The sequence below is a fragment of the Acanthisitta chloris genome, unplaced genomic scaffold (genome assembly GCF_000695815.1).
Source record: "Acanthisitta chloris isolate BGI_N310 unplaced genomic scaffold, ASM69581v1 scaffold8265, whole genome shotgun sequence".
Taxonomy (NCBI): domain Eukaryota; kingdom Metazoa; phylum Chordata; class Aves; order Passeriformes; family Acanthisittidae; genus Acanthisitta; species Acanthisitta chloris.
The window spans coordinates 92,073-110,346 of record NW_008672052.1 but is presented as its reverse complement, the minus strand read 5'-3'; the positions used below and the strand labels follow the sequence as shown (position 1 = coordinate 110,346).

Genomic DNA, 18,274 nt, shown 5'->3' with positions numbered 1-18,274 from the left:
CATAACTTTTCTTTGAACTGAAAGAAGTCTAACTCCTCAACAGACTTGGTCTGAACAGGTGAACTGGCATTTTACAAAAACAACACATGCATAATGCTAGCAATATTAGAGTCACAAGAAAAAGCAAATCAACAACTGCTTAGGGCTTATAAAAACAAATCTATGTATTTTGTGCATTTCTTTGCTACAATGTAAACATTTCTTTGGGGGGTTTGTCTCTTTAGTATTTTGTAAATAAGAGCACTTTGCTGACACATTTTCAACAGAAGTACTTCAGAGAAAAATATTAGCCATTATATGTTGCCAATAATTTCAGCTGCAATGAAAAAGTGTATGGTGGAGCTTTGTAAGGTTGTCAGCATCTTACTGGATCATCCTCAGAACCTGGAACACCATCTGAAAGAGCAGAATTTAACTATTTAATTCAAATGCTCTCTAAAGTTTTATTTACTGTGTTAAGAAAGTTTGGGAAAGTCCTCAAGCAAAGAGTAGAGAGTATATTTCTGTATTCTGCTTAAGATCTAATGGACTGTGTTACAATGTTTTTGGGTTTACCACAGGAGCTAAAAATCAGTATTTTAAAAATGTTTTTCAGAAGTGGGGGATGGTCTCTTCTGCCATGCCTGCATGAGAGGACTAGAGAGAATGGCTGTAAACTGAGATGAGGGAGATTCAGATTAGATACTGGAAAAAGAATCTTCACTCTTGGGCTGGTGAGGCAGTGGAATTGATTGCCCAGGAAGGTGGTGGAGTCACCATCCCTGGAAGTGTTTAAGAGGTGTCTGGATCCGGCACTGGAAGATATGGTTTAGGGTTTAGGGATTACAGCAGAGTGGCAGGTTAACGATTGGACTTGATGATCTTAAATGTCTCTTCCAACCTCAATGATTCTATGAAAGTTCTAAAACTTCAGGATATTTGTCAGCAACACAGATGTATTAGCTTCCATTTTAAAAGTGTCCCAATTTGAATCTGAGAGTTGATAACCTGACAAGTTAACATAAGAAAAATTTATTTTCTTTAGAATATTTCTTTATTTACTTCCAACAAAATATTTTTATTTATATTAATGCAAAATAGTGACTTCAAAGGAAAATGACCACCTAGAAACAACTGTGTTTCCCAAAGAAACTGAGTTCCCAAGTCAGTTTATTTGAATATGTGACACTACAGTGACTCTTATTATTATAAGCACCTAACAGAGTTGCCACCAAACCATACATGCTAGTTTTGAATGAAGAATGCACATTGAGATATAAAAATGCATGTTAAAAGTGAATTTGCACACTGAGATATAGGCTAAAGATACTAAAGCAAATTCTAAAATTGTAATAGGGAGAGCAGAGAGATTACAAGGAGATTACAGCATTATTTTCAGCTAATCGTTTAGTTGGTTCACTATTTTGGAACAATTCTGCCACCAGGTTCTATTTACTATTGTTAGAATAGAGATTATATTTATTAAGTCAGAGAATGAAAAGAAGAAATCTGACGAAAGGTTCTAAAAAAGGCTTTCAACATTTGCACTATTTATTGATCCACAGTTATTAAATATGTGCTATAAAGTCATTGGAATAGTAATAGAAATAGCTTTGGCACAAAGAAAGCCATTTTGCACATAACATTTTTGATGGCATACACGAGGGGGCTATTGTTACAGTGAGGACTGGAGCTATAAATTTCCTGGTATGCCTTTATTTAAAAACTGAACAACAATGTTGCCATGGGGTTTTTTTTCCTAATCAAAAAAAATGGAAAAAATTTAACAAAGATCGAACATAAAAGTATGTTCAGCTGCAGATCCAAGCATATCAAATACATAAAAGATACAACCTTGTATCAACTGATATGTTAAACTTCTACACACACACTAGTGACCTCCTTAGCATGTTTGAAGTTGTATGACTCGTTCTTGCTGTTGTATATTGGGTTTCCTCAGCTCTGCACTTTATATTTGACTGTTAATTTGACTCTTTTGCAAAGAACTTGCAGTGGCAGCCTAGAAATTTTGAATTATTTGTTTATTGTTTCAGACTTTTTTACTGCTTCTAGCCACATTCTATGCCCAAAGAATTATAGCACCCTTATCTTGGACTATGGTAATTTTAGGCTAAGAACATTCTCTAATTTACTTATTTTTTTGTTAGTCAGGTTGTAAATCCTCTGTCTTTTTTTTTCTCCCGGACAGTAATAGCACTTGTTCAATTACAACAAACCATTTAGTTCTCCCCTGCCTAATGAATTGAAGTAAGAGCTATGGAAAAAAAATGCCAAGAGGAACAGAGATTCAGAATTCTGGTGTGGAGAAATCATCTGAACAAATTTTAGAGTCTAATTTTATTATACAGATAATTACCAATTAAGTTTGTTATAAAGTATGGAATCTGGAATTATCCTGAAAATGAAGAGCAAGGAAGTTAATCAACTTATTAGTCAGCTCAATCAGTGTCCTCTGCAGAGTAATGTATGTAATAGATTTCATTCCTGAAAGCTTTTCAACTTTTAAAGCTAAATAGTGGAAATAAAAAATGGAAAACATTCACTCCAAAAGTATTCCCCAACAATAAAAGAGCCATTTGGTCATCTCAGCTAAGCCAGATGAATATTTTTTTTGCTAAAATCAAATTTCAATGTCTTAATGGTACTTCAATGTAATTTCCTCAGTACAACAAAGGTACTGAGAAGTAATCACACTAGCAGAAGTATCCCTCTAGCTCTATACTGCAACAGAGTTTATAATCAATAGACACTGGCAAACATTTCATCCAGAGTCCAACAGTGAAACCAAATAATGAAAAAATTAAGCTCTCAGCCCACAACAAATATTTCAAGATTGGGCGTTCAGCAGCAGAAAATTAACTGTAAAAGTTGTCAGTAAAAGGAAAACATATTCAACATTTACGTCTGAATTCTTTGCTTTGAAAAAATCCTCTAGTGTTTGGCTTTAGCACATTTAGATACATAATATGCTTTTTTTTAAGGAAGTAAAAAGAGAATTCTTCACTGCAATACTTTGTACACTGCAAAAATAGACCAGTAATATCAATGCAGGTACATTTTCATTTTAATATCTTCTCTTATTAACTGAGCCTAACCAATTTGAAGTTACATAGGCAAGGTAAGGCATAGATAAATTGTTACTATTCTAGCAGGATATTAAATTCAACATGGACCTACATTTTTAATAGGTACAGAAGAGTCTTGCTTACAATCATTTTAACACAATTTTTTCTCCTCCAGAATAAAGTTCAGTGGACCCTTCCTTGGCTTTTTCCTCTCTAAACATAGGAAGAAGAAATTAAGCTAGTACTGGCTACAATTTTTGTTTCTGTACTAGGGCAGAATCCTAAATTGTGGTATTTTCTTTCTTTCACCTGGGCAAGAGTCAAGAATATGTATACAAACTTGAAGAACTCCTTCATTCAGAGAACTGTTTAGGTAAGGGTGCCCCTGGCAAGACATAACCCATGAAAATTCCCTACCAGCTGAATTGGGCACATCAGTTTAATGAAAAAGAAATCTTGAGTCTAAAGCTATTTTAAACAGAAACACACTGAAGGCAGCACTAGAGAGAATCTAAAGCAACATGGTACAGCTACAGTCCTTTTAATATTTCTTAGCAGACAGTGACTAAAGTCTGGAATTCACAAGAAAATGTGGTTAGACTAAAGATTTCCCTTTTAAAAGAAGACTGTTTGTCCAACCGACTATTCCAGATCTCTAGTCAAAGAGAAGCACATAAGCAAATTGCAAGTTTCTTCAAGGAAAACTGCCTATTCTAAAAGGCCATTATTTCCCACCATGGCAAAAATTTATGGTTAGCTTCACTGAATAAGGGAACCATCAGCAAAGAACATGACCAGCACTGACAAACAAGATCATCATACCTGAAAAAAAAGCAACCCAATCTTGGCAAAGTACATTGCAATTACTGCAATGCCCATAAGCAAAAGCAGGCTGCCACCAAGCAACCCATGACACTAGATGCTTGCACAAAGGTGCACCACCCAATGAAGAGAAATGCAAGATACAAGTCTGATCAAAATGCAGTGTCAGAGCATCCTCAATCATAATGAGTTGAAAACATTCTCTGTGAGCTCTGCTCTGCATTCAAATAGGACAGAGAGGTATCTTTCAAAAAGATGAATAGCTAAATGATAAATTGATGTTAAAAACATACTTTCAAAGTGCATCCCCTGAGATTACAGAAATGCAGTAAGGTCTTACACAGAGAAAACTATGAAGAATTAGCTACTACATAAGGCAACACTTAGAACTCTTTGTAGATAGCATTGACTTACTATTGGTGACATAAGTTCAATGTCAAATAAGCCAGCTGACTGTCCAAGAGAAAAGCTGTTATCCCATTACTGCCGAGGGAGCTTTTTGCGTCTAGCTCAACCCACCAAAATGGTTCAATGCCAGTCCAGAACTGGGTTTATGCATACTGAGTCAAACAAGACATCCTTCCATACGAGAACCCTATGGCACCATGTTTAGCCATGGCTGGTAAAGGATGGCCCAGGATGATTTAGGATCTAAATGGGCCTCATACTGAGAAATCATCAGAGCAACAAATACAAGACAGGTATTTTGGGGGGGCTCAGGCACTAGGGTTATAGCTGAAGACAGATCTAGTGTAGGAGAACACAGCAACAGCTAAACATGGTATACCACAGCAATTCCTGAATGAAGAAACAGTTTTCTAATAATAAAAGCCCAGTGCAAACACTTAGTCCTTTAACGTTACTATGCAGCATATAGTAGATAAAATAAGGAAAATCCCCTAGTTCGTGTTGTAACCAGATACAGTCTGAATAGCAAACAGCACCTAAAAGGTGGATAAAAGCCCTCTTAGATTACAATTCTCTAATTCCATTTGCTGGGCATTGTTTTATATTTCATTTTTCAGTGAGAAACTGGAGGACAGCAATGGCTTAAAAGGTAACAACACACCAAGAAGGTTAGCACTTTAGCTGAAATTTCCAGAGTACACAGCAAATGAAGGGAAGAGTAGTAATGAAAAATATGAGCGCTCCACGCTTTTCCAATAGGTATGTGCAATAGCTATAGCAACGAGAGCACATATTTCACAACAGGACAAAAGTAAGAGTAGTCAACATTATTTTTTCTTGTTTATACTAGATTATGACTGTTTCATGCCAGGACATGCTACAATATGCTTAAAGAAAAAGAACAGTAAGGAGACTATTTGTAATTATTTCTCTACCATGAAATCATATTTCCCTATACAATGGCCTAATTTTTCCGTAATAGGAACTACTTTTGACAGCATAATTATAAAACATGTTAGTTTTAAAAAAAACCAAAAACCTCCTCTAAAATTTCCTGTAAAAGCCCTTCAAATACACTAGAAAGCAAAAAAAGGCAAGAATAACTATAACCTTTAAAGTGTAAGCCAGAGACAGCATTACTGTTACAAGTGCAGAACATTTTTCTTAAGACTTACCTCTCCTCCGTTAACATACTCCATCACAAAACACAAACGATCCTTTGTCTGGAAGGAATATTTCAAGGACTTGCAAAGAAAACAGCAAAATCAAACCAATTATCATCTTGTATTAACCCAATTTCTGGCACTTGAACTGTAACAAAACTTAACTTTTTCTTCCTAAGCAGACAATCCTGACTTAGAGAGAACTTCAGAGTAATTAAAAGTACAACTTCCTGTCAGGAACCTGAGATAAATTAACACAAAAACCTTCACATCTTTCCTCATATCTGCCCCATGGCCACAGATATGAAAACATCATACCTGCTACAATAAAATACTAAATTATTACTAAAATACACTATTTTATACTGCATTTCTTACTGCCATACATGGGACCAGCTATTCCCAGCCATCATACTTTATGATGCCCACTCCCACAATGCCTGTGAAGAGAGAGATTATCACAATCTTTTTAATTTCTCCAAAATTAAAACTTTAGAATTCATCTTAACCTCCAGCCTACTTTCATTTCCAAAGCAAGGACTCTCTAGTTCACACACTATAGAATGTTCAAAACACTGAGTGCCAAATTAATATATTTATTTACATGTCATTTTAAAGTTGCAACAGATGCTTTTATCTTAATTAACAATTTCGACTTATCAATGTTGGCTTCATTTTGATCAAAAAAATGATACCACAGAAAATCTACACATGCAGACTTGGCCCAAAAGAAATGAAATGCAGCAGAACTACACATAACAATCACAAGAAGACTCATGTGATTTAAACATTGCACATCTCCTTAAAACACTTGCTGAGTATAAAAAAAAGATATTATTGGATTATTTGATTTAAAGTATGGCTACTCCTGCTTACCTTTACACTCTAATCTAAGAAACACTGCAGGATCTCGTTTCCCTTGACTGAATTTCTAAGGATATTTTGGCCAAGCAACGTAACTGCAATCCTCTGCTTTCTAAAAGGTTTATGTTTTTCTGACTAGAAAAGCTTCCATGTCATACTTGGATACTTTTATACCAAAACAAAAATAATTTTCCCTGTCTTAAAATACAGTGTGTTAATTATAGTTTGAAATAAATGAAAATATTTTCTAATATATTCTCATGGAAGAGGAATCAGAACTCCTTCTACAGGAGAAAGTCAGTTATAAAGGTAAAACTATTAATCACAATTTGTCACGAGTTTCAAAATTTTCACCCTCTATTTAATATTTTTCTTCTACTAAATATTAACTGTATGAAAACAAAGGTAGTGGGTTTGAGTTTTGTGGCTCATTGGGCTATTTATGTTGAATAAACATAAATATTATGTTATTTTTATTGTTTTATTGAATTCTTAATTAAGTTTTCTCGGTAAAAATTACTTACACTCCGTAAAATCAGTAACTTTTATTTCAAATGTATTTGCATACAAAAATCACAAAACTTGCACAACAGTTACATTCTACAATTAAATTTTTTTCAGTGTAGTTAAGCTTTAAAAAATTATTAGAAACTTTATTTCTGAACTCTTAATTACATATCCTGATAAAGGGTATCATATGCACCAAATAGCTACTGTTGTTTACAAATGACCATGAGAAAGACTTCAACATTTGTTTGTAAATTATGTTCATAATGAATGTCGAAAATTACTTGCTATGGTACTTAAAACTAGTTCCCAATACTTACTGTTAAAAAAGGGTGTCTCGTGTTTTTCAATACTCTGCTTTCTGTAAGCGTATGAGCCACTTCATCCTGAGAAACAGAGAGTAGAAGAAGCAGATCTGAATTAAGATATAAAATTGTTACTTAATTAAACACAAGAAAAAGGTCAACACTTCCAGAAAGAGAAAGCTACAGTCGAGTTTTGAAAAACGAATGAACCTTCACATTTTTTGAGAAAAAATTCAACAAAACATAATCTAATGTATTTTATTCGTTTTCTTATTTTCTTGCTTTTAAATGAAGTCGTTATATACAACTCAGGGAAGAAAGAAATTACAATATTGGATTTGATAGCTCAAAAATTTAGTCATCACAACTTCACAGTTCTGGTATGAACCACCAATTCAGAGACTGAACCAATTTGCAAGACACATACAGATGTAGTAGCTGACAGGCAAATATAAAACCCAGTTGCATCTAGCCTAATGTTAAGTAAAGCCAGTTTCTCTGCTTTGAAACTTTCACTTCGTTTGGTGCTGGCTTTGTTTTTATCCAGCTAGACTATCCTTAGGAGCTCAGCTGTGAGCACTGCTCCTCTGGCCAGGCTGACCTCCTTCCCTGGTGGGTGGGAGATGTCAACACAAACCCCACCTCATTTCCAGAGGCATTTTGGGAAGGGAGTAATTTGGAGAGAGACAGTGATGCTCTCCTGTCCATGAGCCTGAACAGAAAAGATTACAACAAGCCCTATACCAAAGGGAGAGAAGGAAACTAACCCAGTCCCTGTGGGTGTTTGCTCCCTGGGAGCCACTTGTCCCTGGCTCCCTCCACAGCCCAGCCCACGTGCCATCCCCCTGGGGGCAAAGAATGAGCCTGGGGGAGGCATGGCCGTGGACCCTCACACCACCTGGTCTGCAGAGAGCAGGGCCACGCAGGGGTGAGGGGATGAGGGCAGGACAAGAGGGACACCCTGCACTAGCTACAGTGCGAGCAGTTCCCACGGACTAGGGAGAAAAGCACAGCTCCTAGGGGGATCATATTATGAACACACAGCCATTTCATGCTGTGAATCCCACTCCTCTGGCTTCCAGGGGTCAGACCTGGAAAGTCTGGGAGCCACTGGGAGCCACTTGTCCCTGGCTCCCTACACAGCTAAGCTGTGTAGAGCTCTGTAGAGCTAAGCTACCACTGAGTTTTGTATTACACAGAACTGAAGACTAGCCTAACATGACTCAAACTTCAACTGTAATCCTGCAGAAGTAAATATATTTAGTCATAGTATACTTTTTTATTGCCACAAATAATATCAATATAACATTATTGTACTACACATGCTTATCAGACTATGCTCTGAAGATAAGGTATTATTAAACTGGAAAGTAAACACAGATGTCAGGAGTTTTAAATTAGACATTAAAAATTGTCAAAATAGGAAATTAAACAAAAACAACAGTTAGTGGTAATAAACCATGATGCCATTTAGCTGAATAGCAGTGCAACACTGAGTATATACACTACAACCACATACTGGCAGAAAAACAAAAACATTCTTCAAGGAGAAAAGCAAACGTAAAGGTTTGCTTATTTATTTATTTATTTTTAAACCTCTGTGGTTCACCAGATATGGGGCATAAAAAGCTGGCAATGGCCAGTTTTTCTGGTAGGAATTTCCCGGTAAGTGTAATATTAATCTGTCATGAAGACTTAGGATCAACAGATTTAGTCTAAACTGGGCAGATGCTATACAACCTTCTAGATACAGCTGTCAATGCAACACTTTTCTGCTTCATATTATGCTGTTAGAGGAATAACCTTCTACAGAGCTACTTTTTGCAGCTGCAGGTAGTGATGGGACAAGGGGGAACGGTTTTAAACTAAAAGAGGAAAGACTTAGATTACATGTTACAAAGAAAGTCTTTACTGTGAGAGTGGTAAGGCACTGGCACAGGTTGCCCAGAGAAGCTGTGGATGCCCCATCCCTGAAAGTGTTCAAGGCCAGGTTGAGTGGGGCTTTGAGCAATGTCTAGTGGAAGGTGTCCCTGCCCATGGCAGAAGGGTTGGAACTAGATGACCTTTTTGGTCCATTTGAATCCAAGCCATTCTATGATTCAAGAGTGTAAATCATATCACATTACAGGCTGAGTTCGGACTGCAGATTTAGTCTACCTAGTGATCATATCCTTAGCATTGATCCCCAGACTTAAATGCTATTGATAAATCCCCATGGCATGCTTACACATTGACTGGGCTAGACATTTAAGTTCAAACTCAAGTTTGCTTTTGTTTTCAGTTTGGGGAGGAGTAGAAACATTGGTATTGGTGACTGCAGGGAAGAAAACATCATCACTTGTGAAGATCTAAATATGGGGGGGTTTTTTAAAAAGCCTAAAAAAGCCTACATTTTTATCATCACTTGTGAAGATCTAAATATGGGGTTTTTTTTTAAAAAGCCTAAAAAAGCCTCTTTCATCAGTTTCTTAACAATATACAACAATATTATGGCAAACTTAGAAGGACTCCCTTCAAAACAAAATTCCAGTTCTGAGGAAGTCAAATTTAAAAAGACTGTGGTGTTTCCATTTTCTTCACAGGATGAAAGACAACTTTCCTTACACAGTCTTCTCATTAGTCTACAAGAAGGCAGAAAACCCTGGTCTGATTCAGGGAGTGCCAGGTCCTGCTTAAACTATGACTGAGCCATCTTTCTGTTTTCAAGTAAACAGATCAATGAACAGTTGCATTTCTAACTTCTTCAAAATTTCTCTAGCTCTATACATACTACTATGAACAAGATTTTTTGCTCAATAAAGTTAACCAATATGTTAGTTTTAACCATGTGACTTCTAAAAAAGTCACTGATATTGTAGCAGCCAGAAAAGTAAATAGAAAACCCTAAAAATCAAAAATCTGTTTTGTATATTATTGATACAAAGAAAGAAGCTGAAATCTCTGAAAGCTGGAAGGGTGTAACGAGCAGCAGTAGAACAGCTCATGGGATTCAGATCTAGGATTCCCCTGAGGACCCTCAAAGTGCCAGGGGTGAGCAGAGCACTGGGTAAGGCTGTCAGGCTGGAGACTGGGCCACAGGACACAGCAGTCAGATAGGCTCTGAGACCCACAACACAACCCAGAGAGACTGCTGCAATAAAGGAGGGCCCCTGAGATGCTCCTTCCCATGCAGAATCAGGAGAATGCAGCAGCCATACCCTCTTTTCTTTCTGTATCTCCTAACTATGAGGAAGGAAGGGGCACTCCCTGTTGCTGTTAGTCCAAGGAGTATACATGCCAACTAGCTGCCAGTGCACACAAGAAAGCTGCTAAGGGCATGCAGAACTTGTATGCCAGTCTCTTCTCTGTTGAATACATACATTTAAGTCTCTCCCCCACAACAGGGCTGGTTTTAATAAAACTCAAGGAAATAAAACAGTCTCTGAGGTTTTGACTCCTCTATCAAATTTAATCAAAACTGATCCAACACATTCGAAAGTTATTAGAAAGTGAGTGACAAATGAACATAGATGGCAATCCCACTGTATGATCTATTTTCATAGGTCAATAGGAAGATTAGAAAAATCTGAAGGATATTTTGAAATATAACGTATGCAAAACACAGTAGTTCCCATTCAGGTTCAGTTTTTATGAATACTGGTACTCTTAGACTCAAGCATTCAAAAATCTCAGTCAGATCCACAGCCCTCATAACCTCCTCACTTAGTAATTGGGATTATTTTTAATAGAGTCTCATGGTGATAAATGCATTGAGGATTCTTGTTCTCAACTTGTTCTGTGCAGGTGGAATTCAAAACTTCACAACTGCTAGAAGCAAAGCTCAGAGTAGATGACGTAAGTTTAAACTTAAGTGATATTATGAGCACATACAAGAGCTAGCAACACTAATCAAGCTTAAGTGATTGAACAATACTAGACATCTTCAGACATCAGCTTCAGACTTATTTCTCAATGTCCTGGTTCCAGCCAGGACAGGTTTAACCTTTGCAGCAGCCAGGAAGGGCACACTGGGACCCTGGGGTTATTCTGTACCACCTCATTTCATTGGAGAGGACCGGGGGTACCCTTTGCTCCGATGCCGGTAGGGTTGGGTGCGGTGGGTGCGGTGTGTGCGGATGGGCAGTGCTGAGTTCTGCGTGGTGAGTGAGCATGGGAGTCGTTTGCCTGTCTTGTGCACTCTGTTGTTAATAAAGTCATTACTGTTCATTTTCTTACTTCATTGCTGTTTCTTGGTAAATTGTTCTTATCTCAGCCTGTGATCTTTCCCTTTTGTGCCTCCAATTCCCTCCATCCTGTGACAGAGGAGGGGATGGGGGACTGAGTGAGAGGCGACTTGGTCTGTGGGGTTTCAGTAGAAACACTAAATTCAGGAATACAGCTCCTAAACCACCACACTCAAAAACTGAAAAAATGGAATTGTTAGTCCCATGCATAGCAATCTCATATAACATAGCAGGAACGGAGCAAAGACCCATTAAATGAAATGCATTTATCTGAATAAACCTGCAATTAACTTAGAAAAAAATTGAAGTATGTGATATACTCTACAATGCACTTTTTCTTGTTTAAACTTGGACTGCACTATCTTCCTCCTCAGTGAATTCTCTCAGTGCTTTAGCACACTCTAGATTATAAGACAGTGGAAAAAGCAATGCAAAATCGCTGCACATATTCTTTTTTGCATTCTTGTTTTCTGAAGATACACACATACTTCTGTTGAACTAGGTTACCATCAAAAATCAAATACACCTTATGTATTAAATATTGATTATTCCATTCTTTAAAAATGACCCAATACTGAAACACTAACTTTCCTTACCTTTGCAATAATGACTTCTTTTTTCAAAATCTTCATAGCATAGTATTTCCCACTAGCCTTCTCTCGGACCAGGATAACTTTGCCAAACGTGCCTTTGCCCAGCAGTTTTAAATAGTCAAAATCATTCATTGTCTATAAGGAGCAAAGAAGAAGGATTAGCAAGACTTACACTATCTAGTTCCAACATATAACCAAATGCTGTTTTGAATACAATTAAGAACAGTTTGCAAAAATAGGTCCACCTCTTTGATCAAGTTCATAGTCATAGAACCATTTAGGTTGAAAAAGATTATCAACTGTAAAACTAACACTACCAAGTCTATCACTAAACCATGTCCCTAAGTGCTACATCTACATATCTTCTAAATACTTTCAAGGATAGTGACTCCACCACTTTCCTGGGTAGCCTGTTCCAGTGCTTGACAACTCTTTCAGTGAAGCAAGTTTTCCTAATATCCAACCTAAACCTCCCCTGGAGCAACTTGAGGCTGTTTGCTTCATTCTATTTCCTCTGACATAGGAGAAAAGATTGACTCCCACCTTGCTACAACTTCCTTTCAGGTAATTGGAGAGAGTGAGACTCCTTTCTTGCAGGCTGAACAGCCCCAGCTCCCTTAGTTGCTCCCCACAAGACTTTGCTCTAGACACTTCACTACATTGCCCTTCTCTGGGCACACTACAGCATGTAGCAGGTCACTGAACATTTCCCCTCGGATTACAGTGGTGTGACTGCTTCTCCTCCCCACCCCATTTTCCAGTTCAGGGGTCTGGGTATTCAGAGAACACTGGTCTTGCTACTGAAGACTGCGGCAAAGAAGGCAACCAACTGATACCACTAGGATATATTGTTCGCTAGTATTACAATAGTTCTCTAAAGTCAAGTACTACACACACTTATTTTTACAAAGCACACATGGAACAAAGTCTTAGCCTATACCAGCATTTCATGAATGCTCCACATCTAAGAAATTTCGACTGCTGCATTACCAGGGGCACACAAACACAGCGTATCAGTCAGTTTTGCGTAACAGCAATCACTGCACTGATGGCTTTTTTGAAACATGCATGATCCTCACTGAAATATTATACCTGTAAGACTCAGTAACAGCCTTTGCATTAGAGGCAGACTTCTAAAAATTTCAGTACAGATTACAATCACATGGCATTTACATTAATCAATCTGGCTCTGAAAGGAAGAGGTAACAAGTTTTCATCTTTCATGTCACTCCATTATTATTGCACTAGTTTTGCAGTACATCCAAGAGCTGGTCCCACCAACAGACAATTTGAGTCTAGTAGGTCTATCAGCTCAACTGGAGTGTGACACATGATAAGAATATGACCAGATGATCTGAGATCCAAAGCAGTTTAGCCACTTTCATGAACCCAAAGTTTAGTTCAGAAGCATCAACTCTATAGTCTATACACATTAGATGCAAAGATGAGGATGTAGAGAAAAAACAGCATGGTACTGAGAATGCAGTGACTGCAGAGAGTCGCCTTGAATTGACAGCAGGATTTCTCTGGCCAATCATTGGGTTCCACTGTATGTTTCTATAGCACATCTTTCAGTGTACTGGCTCAGGTGCAACACCACAAAACCATGTAGAGACTTCTAAGTCACCCAGGAACCTTGAGACAGGCAGTTAAAGATTCTGAAAAACCACAGACTCACCTATTCTTGTTCTAGTACTGTGCTGCAGTATCAAAAACCTTCCCTCCTTTGTGAATAGTACACCTCAAAACATTTATAATGAGTAATTATACTCTGAGTCTCAGGTTTGCAAAGTTAAATATACTTAATCCCTGTTATGTGTGAGAAAAAGATCATGCCATACCTTTTGTCTTCCTCCTGCCTCTTTCTACCAACTATCTTTCTAGTTGTGGTCTCGAGCTGTTCTCTTGAATACTGGTGTTTCAGATAAACTTCTACTTATATTTTCCACAACAGAATTAGTACTTTCCTTATCTCTACCAGAAACACCTCTAGCAGTGTCTAGGTATCTCACACACATTCCAAGTGTGGAGATATTTGGCATATCCCTGGTGTACAATCACATACAGTGACAGCAAAATATATTCTCTTGTAAGAAAGAATAAAGGGCAAAATTATGAAATTACTTATTACTTTAAGCTCACATGCATGATACTATTACTGTGAATCTGAAATTGCTGTCGACAAACTGCGAGAATAATCTATGCAATTGCTCACTCAGAGTCAGTTTGTAATCTGTTCACATAAGTAGAACTGAAGTTTCATCAACCCCATTAATGCTGCAATTCCTTAGCTTTTAAGTGTTCAACCTACAACTTCAAAGCTGCAAAAAGTCTTCTTAATGTACTCCTCAATGCCCGTATAGTATTTCAAAGCTTTATTAAGGAGAAGATGCTTTCCATATATCAATTTTCAAGCTATATGGACAGGAATTAAATCTTTTTCCATGTAATAGTTGATTGGTAGCTTCCAAGCAAAATAACATCGATGCTCAAATATAAACATGCTTAAGACATTTTGCAGTGACAGAGCTTGTTTTGCTGCCAAAACCACCTCACATCAAGAAGAACAAAACTGCATTTATCCCAGCAAGAAATACAGGCAACAGAGATTTCAAAGGCTCAGTATACATTTCACCTAAAGCAAACTCACTTTACACAAGTGCGAATAAAGTTAAATTACCACAGACAAACTCTTAAAAGGCCAACTTTTCAAAACACTAATATAATGTGATAACTCAGGATGCTTGATGAGTATGTAAAGCTGTGGTCCAAACACTGTGGCTACTCATATTTAATCAACTAAAGGTAAGACTTCTCAACTATCACTTCAAAAAGTCAGGTTATCTGCTTGATAGCTCTCTGACAACCATTTAGCAAAAAACGACTGCCTTTGTGCAAAACCAGTGAAAATTGACAAAACACATGAAAAACCCAAAATGCATTCAAAACACAATTCAGGAAGAAAATGAGTAATTCAGGGCAGAATCCTCTATCTCCAGTTACAAGCTACTGTGTATTCTTCATTGATAAAGAATACTGTGCTAGTGACTGGAACATCTTATCACTTCCAACAGTCACAAATTTTGGGGGTCACAAGCAGCCTTAAAGCAGTAGGTTCTTCTGATACTTCTGATCTCCTCTAAGAGGCTGGACTTAGAGAGGAACCATCAGAGCCTGAATAAAACCAGCTCAGAAAAGCTGCCCTCTGTACACACAGAGAAGAAAGATCTTGGCTCAAACGATCACAGACATGGATTTGATGCTAAGGGCAGCAAGCCAGTCAAATTGAAAGACTCATTTGCCCAAAATTTGCTTACATAATGTTCAGCAAAGCAGTCATGAATGTAGACGCAAGCTCAGTGAAAACAAGTTAAAAATACATGTATATTTATAAGAGAAAGGTAATGGTTTTGCAAGATTTTGAGCCATGGCTTAACAGCACGTTATGGCGGTAGTGTTAGTTCTAAGAATAAAGTCTCCTGATGCTCCTGTTCTTTAGAAGCTTAGCAGAAGGCTTAGAGATGATACGCAGTGCAGGGTAACTCAAAAAGTCTGCCAAAGAACACAAGACCTTGGGAGATAAAAACACAGATGCCATAGCTAAGGGTGTACTGAAAACTGGTGGAAAAATGGAAATACTCCCTAAACCTAAAGGATGTTGGTAAGCAGGTTTGGAGGCTCCCATAAGACCGGATTCTCCCTCCTTCTTGATTTTCCCTCCTTTTGCATTCCTACCATATTCTGCGGTTTGAATCTTTTTTGTCACTATATTACTTTTAGGCTTCCCCCTGAAAATCTGTCCTGCACCCTGCAAATCAAATTTGTAAACAAAGAAAAAGCAATGAAGCTACAGGAGACTGCGCCAGCCAAAGAAACATATGATATTCAGTCTTCTGCAAAGACTATTTACTCCTCTATGGATGACCTGTACATAAGAATACACCATAATAGAGGTGTTCAAAGTTCCTACCAAGAAACTAATCTTTTTTGAATTCCTGAAGCGCACAAGGACTATACCACTTGGGAGTTTTCATCTGACTTTATCAGGGAAAAATTCTACTTAGAAGGAATTGTACAGCAAGAAATAAAAGCAGTTTTCTAAGAATTTCCAGTGCTCTGAATTGTGGTGATGCTATTACTGTAAAACTTAAATGGCACATTGACACCATTTAAAAAAAAAATTGAGGGGAGGGGAAAAAGGGGTGCTTTTGGTTCTTCCAGCTAATCTAATCACGGACGTAGCTGTCCTGTCTATTCAAATCAAGTTCCACATCCTAAAGACTGTTTTCTTTTCGCTACCTTTTTAGAGAAGAACAGGCCCAACTCCTCTCTGTCTAGTTTCTTAATCTGATTATGCTCTTCTACTCGTATGTATACCATCTGGTGCTTGCACAAGCAAAATTCACTGAGCTTAGATGTAAAATCAGGTGACAAAACAAGCTTTTGTCAAAAAAAGGACACTTCGTGCAAAAATCCCGGAAAAGAAAGAAATCCAATACCAAATAAAAGCAATAAAAATACATTAAGTCATTTTAACTGATATGTTTCTGATTATATTAGCAACTACAGAAGCTAAAACAGCAGCTTTTCCAGAAACATTTCAGAAAGGACATATTTTTCACAATTTCAATTAACACAGAGACAGTTGACAACTCCCAGTCATTATGGTTACCTGGGGGTTTTTTTGTTCCAAAAACTTCTGAGCACCTTTTACTAAAGTCTTCCAACAGCCAGAAATCTGCAGTGGGATTCTGAGTTTTGGCTCAATTAGCTTAAAATTTTTTATCATATTTTTAAATGTTATTTTTATTTTTGTTTTACCTTTACTTATCATTTTTAATTTTTTCCCATTTTTTATTATTTCGCTCTATTATTAGATGTCGAATATCACCATTTTTTATTCCACCTTTTTTGCTTTTGGCTTATTGCCAAAGCCATTGACTATTCTGTGGCACTTCATATGCACTGTCCCAGCATCTTATTTCAGCATTTCTCAAAGCACAAGCAGCAAGACAGAAAAAAACCTGATCTTCCTTCTCCTCCTGTTCCCCCAACTCCTTCTGTTGTATGGGGAAACGCACTGCACTGTGAGCCAGAAAAGCACATTCCAGATAAACTACTTGTATCAGATAGCATTAATTTTGACACCTTGAAAATGTTTGTTGTTATGCAGTGGTTTTGTGCTCCACTAAGAGGATATACAGGCTTGGAACAGTGCTCAGATCTTTAATAGAGCAAACCCAAATCCCTTCCACATAATCACGTTGCCTCTCACAAGGCTGACACATCTTAAACACTGCCTCTGTCTTGCTGTCACTTATCATATTTTACCCTGGAGCACAGTCATTAAATATCCATTCCATGAGGCTAGAAGTTCAATGTCAGCCTGACAATATATGATCGGAGTACTGTTACACCTGTATATAACTGGGGTTTATTTTTCTCTATAGCAAACAAAGGTTAGAAAATTGCATACAATGAAACTGCATGGAAGAACTATCTTTGCACTGCAAACTCAAGTTCTCAAAAGTTAGGACATGATAGAAATAAATATCCTATGACACCTTTATTATATTCATAAGGGTATAGTTTTCAACCCCTGATTTTTCTATGATTCTTGCTTATATAGTGCAACACACAAAACATGTTCTATTCGTAAAGATATGTTTGCAATTTTTCATTGTTCATCGTTCAAAGGCATTCAGATACATGAGCTATAAGACTATTTTTCTGTCAGCAGACTTCCACCTAGTTTTCTACACATTTCATTTCTAGCTAGAAAGAATGAAGCCAGTCCTATAGAAACTGGATATTATTTTTCATGCAATTTCAATGCATTTCTTCAGTCATGTCAACTCTGTATAGTAAACGAGAGACACCTGTTTGAACAATCTATTCTTCAAGAGTAGTTCGTACAGAAACATGGGACAAAATGGAAATGCATAAGCAAATTTTAAAGTGGCACAGGATCTTTAAAACATGCTCTTAGTTGTGTTTCACTTGTTGACTCTGGAAATACAATCACATGTATGTTATAGCCAACAATGTACATGTTCCTACTTACACCAAAAGCTGTGAAGGACTGCAAAAAAAATAAAATACTGTTTTCTCTTATTTCATTGAAAACCAAAGCAGAGTTATTTTCCCAGTTAGCAAAAAACAAGGTCATTAAAAGCCAAATCATGCCAGCCTTTCTCATGTAAATTACCCAATTTGTACTGGGTATTATTTGCATGAGAAAGGGGGCAAATATACTTGTCCAAAGAAAATATTTTATTACCATATTTCTAAAAGAGTAAACAAACAAAAGAATGAAATAATAGT

The 18,274-nt window shown here is 37.2% G+C and overlaps 1 protein-coding gene across 2 annotated transcripts in view; it reads right to left on the bottom strand.

The window, feature by feature from the left end:
- The window catches only part of LOC103801923 (RAC-gamma serine/threonine-protein kinase), a 131,015-nt gene that overhangs the window by 32,260 nt on the left and 80,481 nt on the right, over positions 1-18,274 (bottom strand). Inside the window, exons 4-7 of one of the 2 annotated variants that reach the window (XM_009074361.1) lie at positions 14,499-14,501; positions 11,954-12,085; positions 7,150-7,215; positions 5,471-5,539 (exon numbers count right to left, since the gene is read on the bottom strand). In XM_009074361.1, coding sequence (XP_009072609.1) covers positions 5,471-5,539; positions 7,150-7,215; positions 11,954-12,085; positions 14,499-14,501 — 270 coding nt within the window. The remainder of the gene's footprint in view (positions 1-5,470; positions 5,540-7,149; positions 7,216-11,953; positions 12,086-14,498; positions 14,502-18,274) is intronic. The other variant, XM_009074360.1, reaches the window with a different exon arrangement.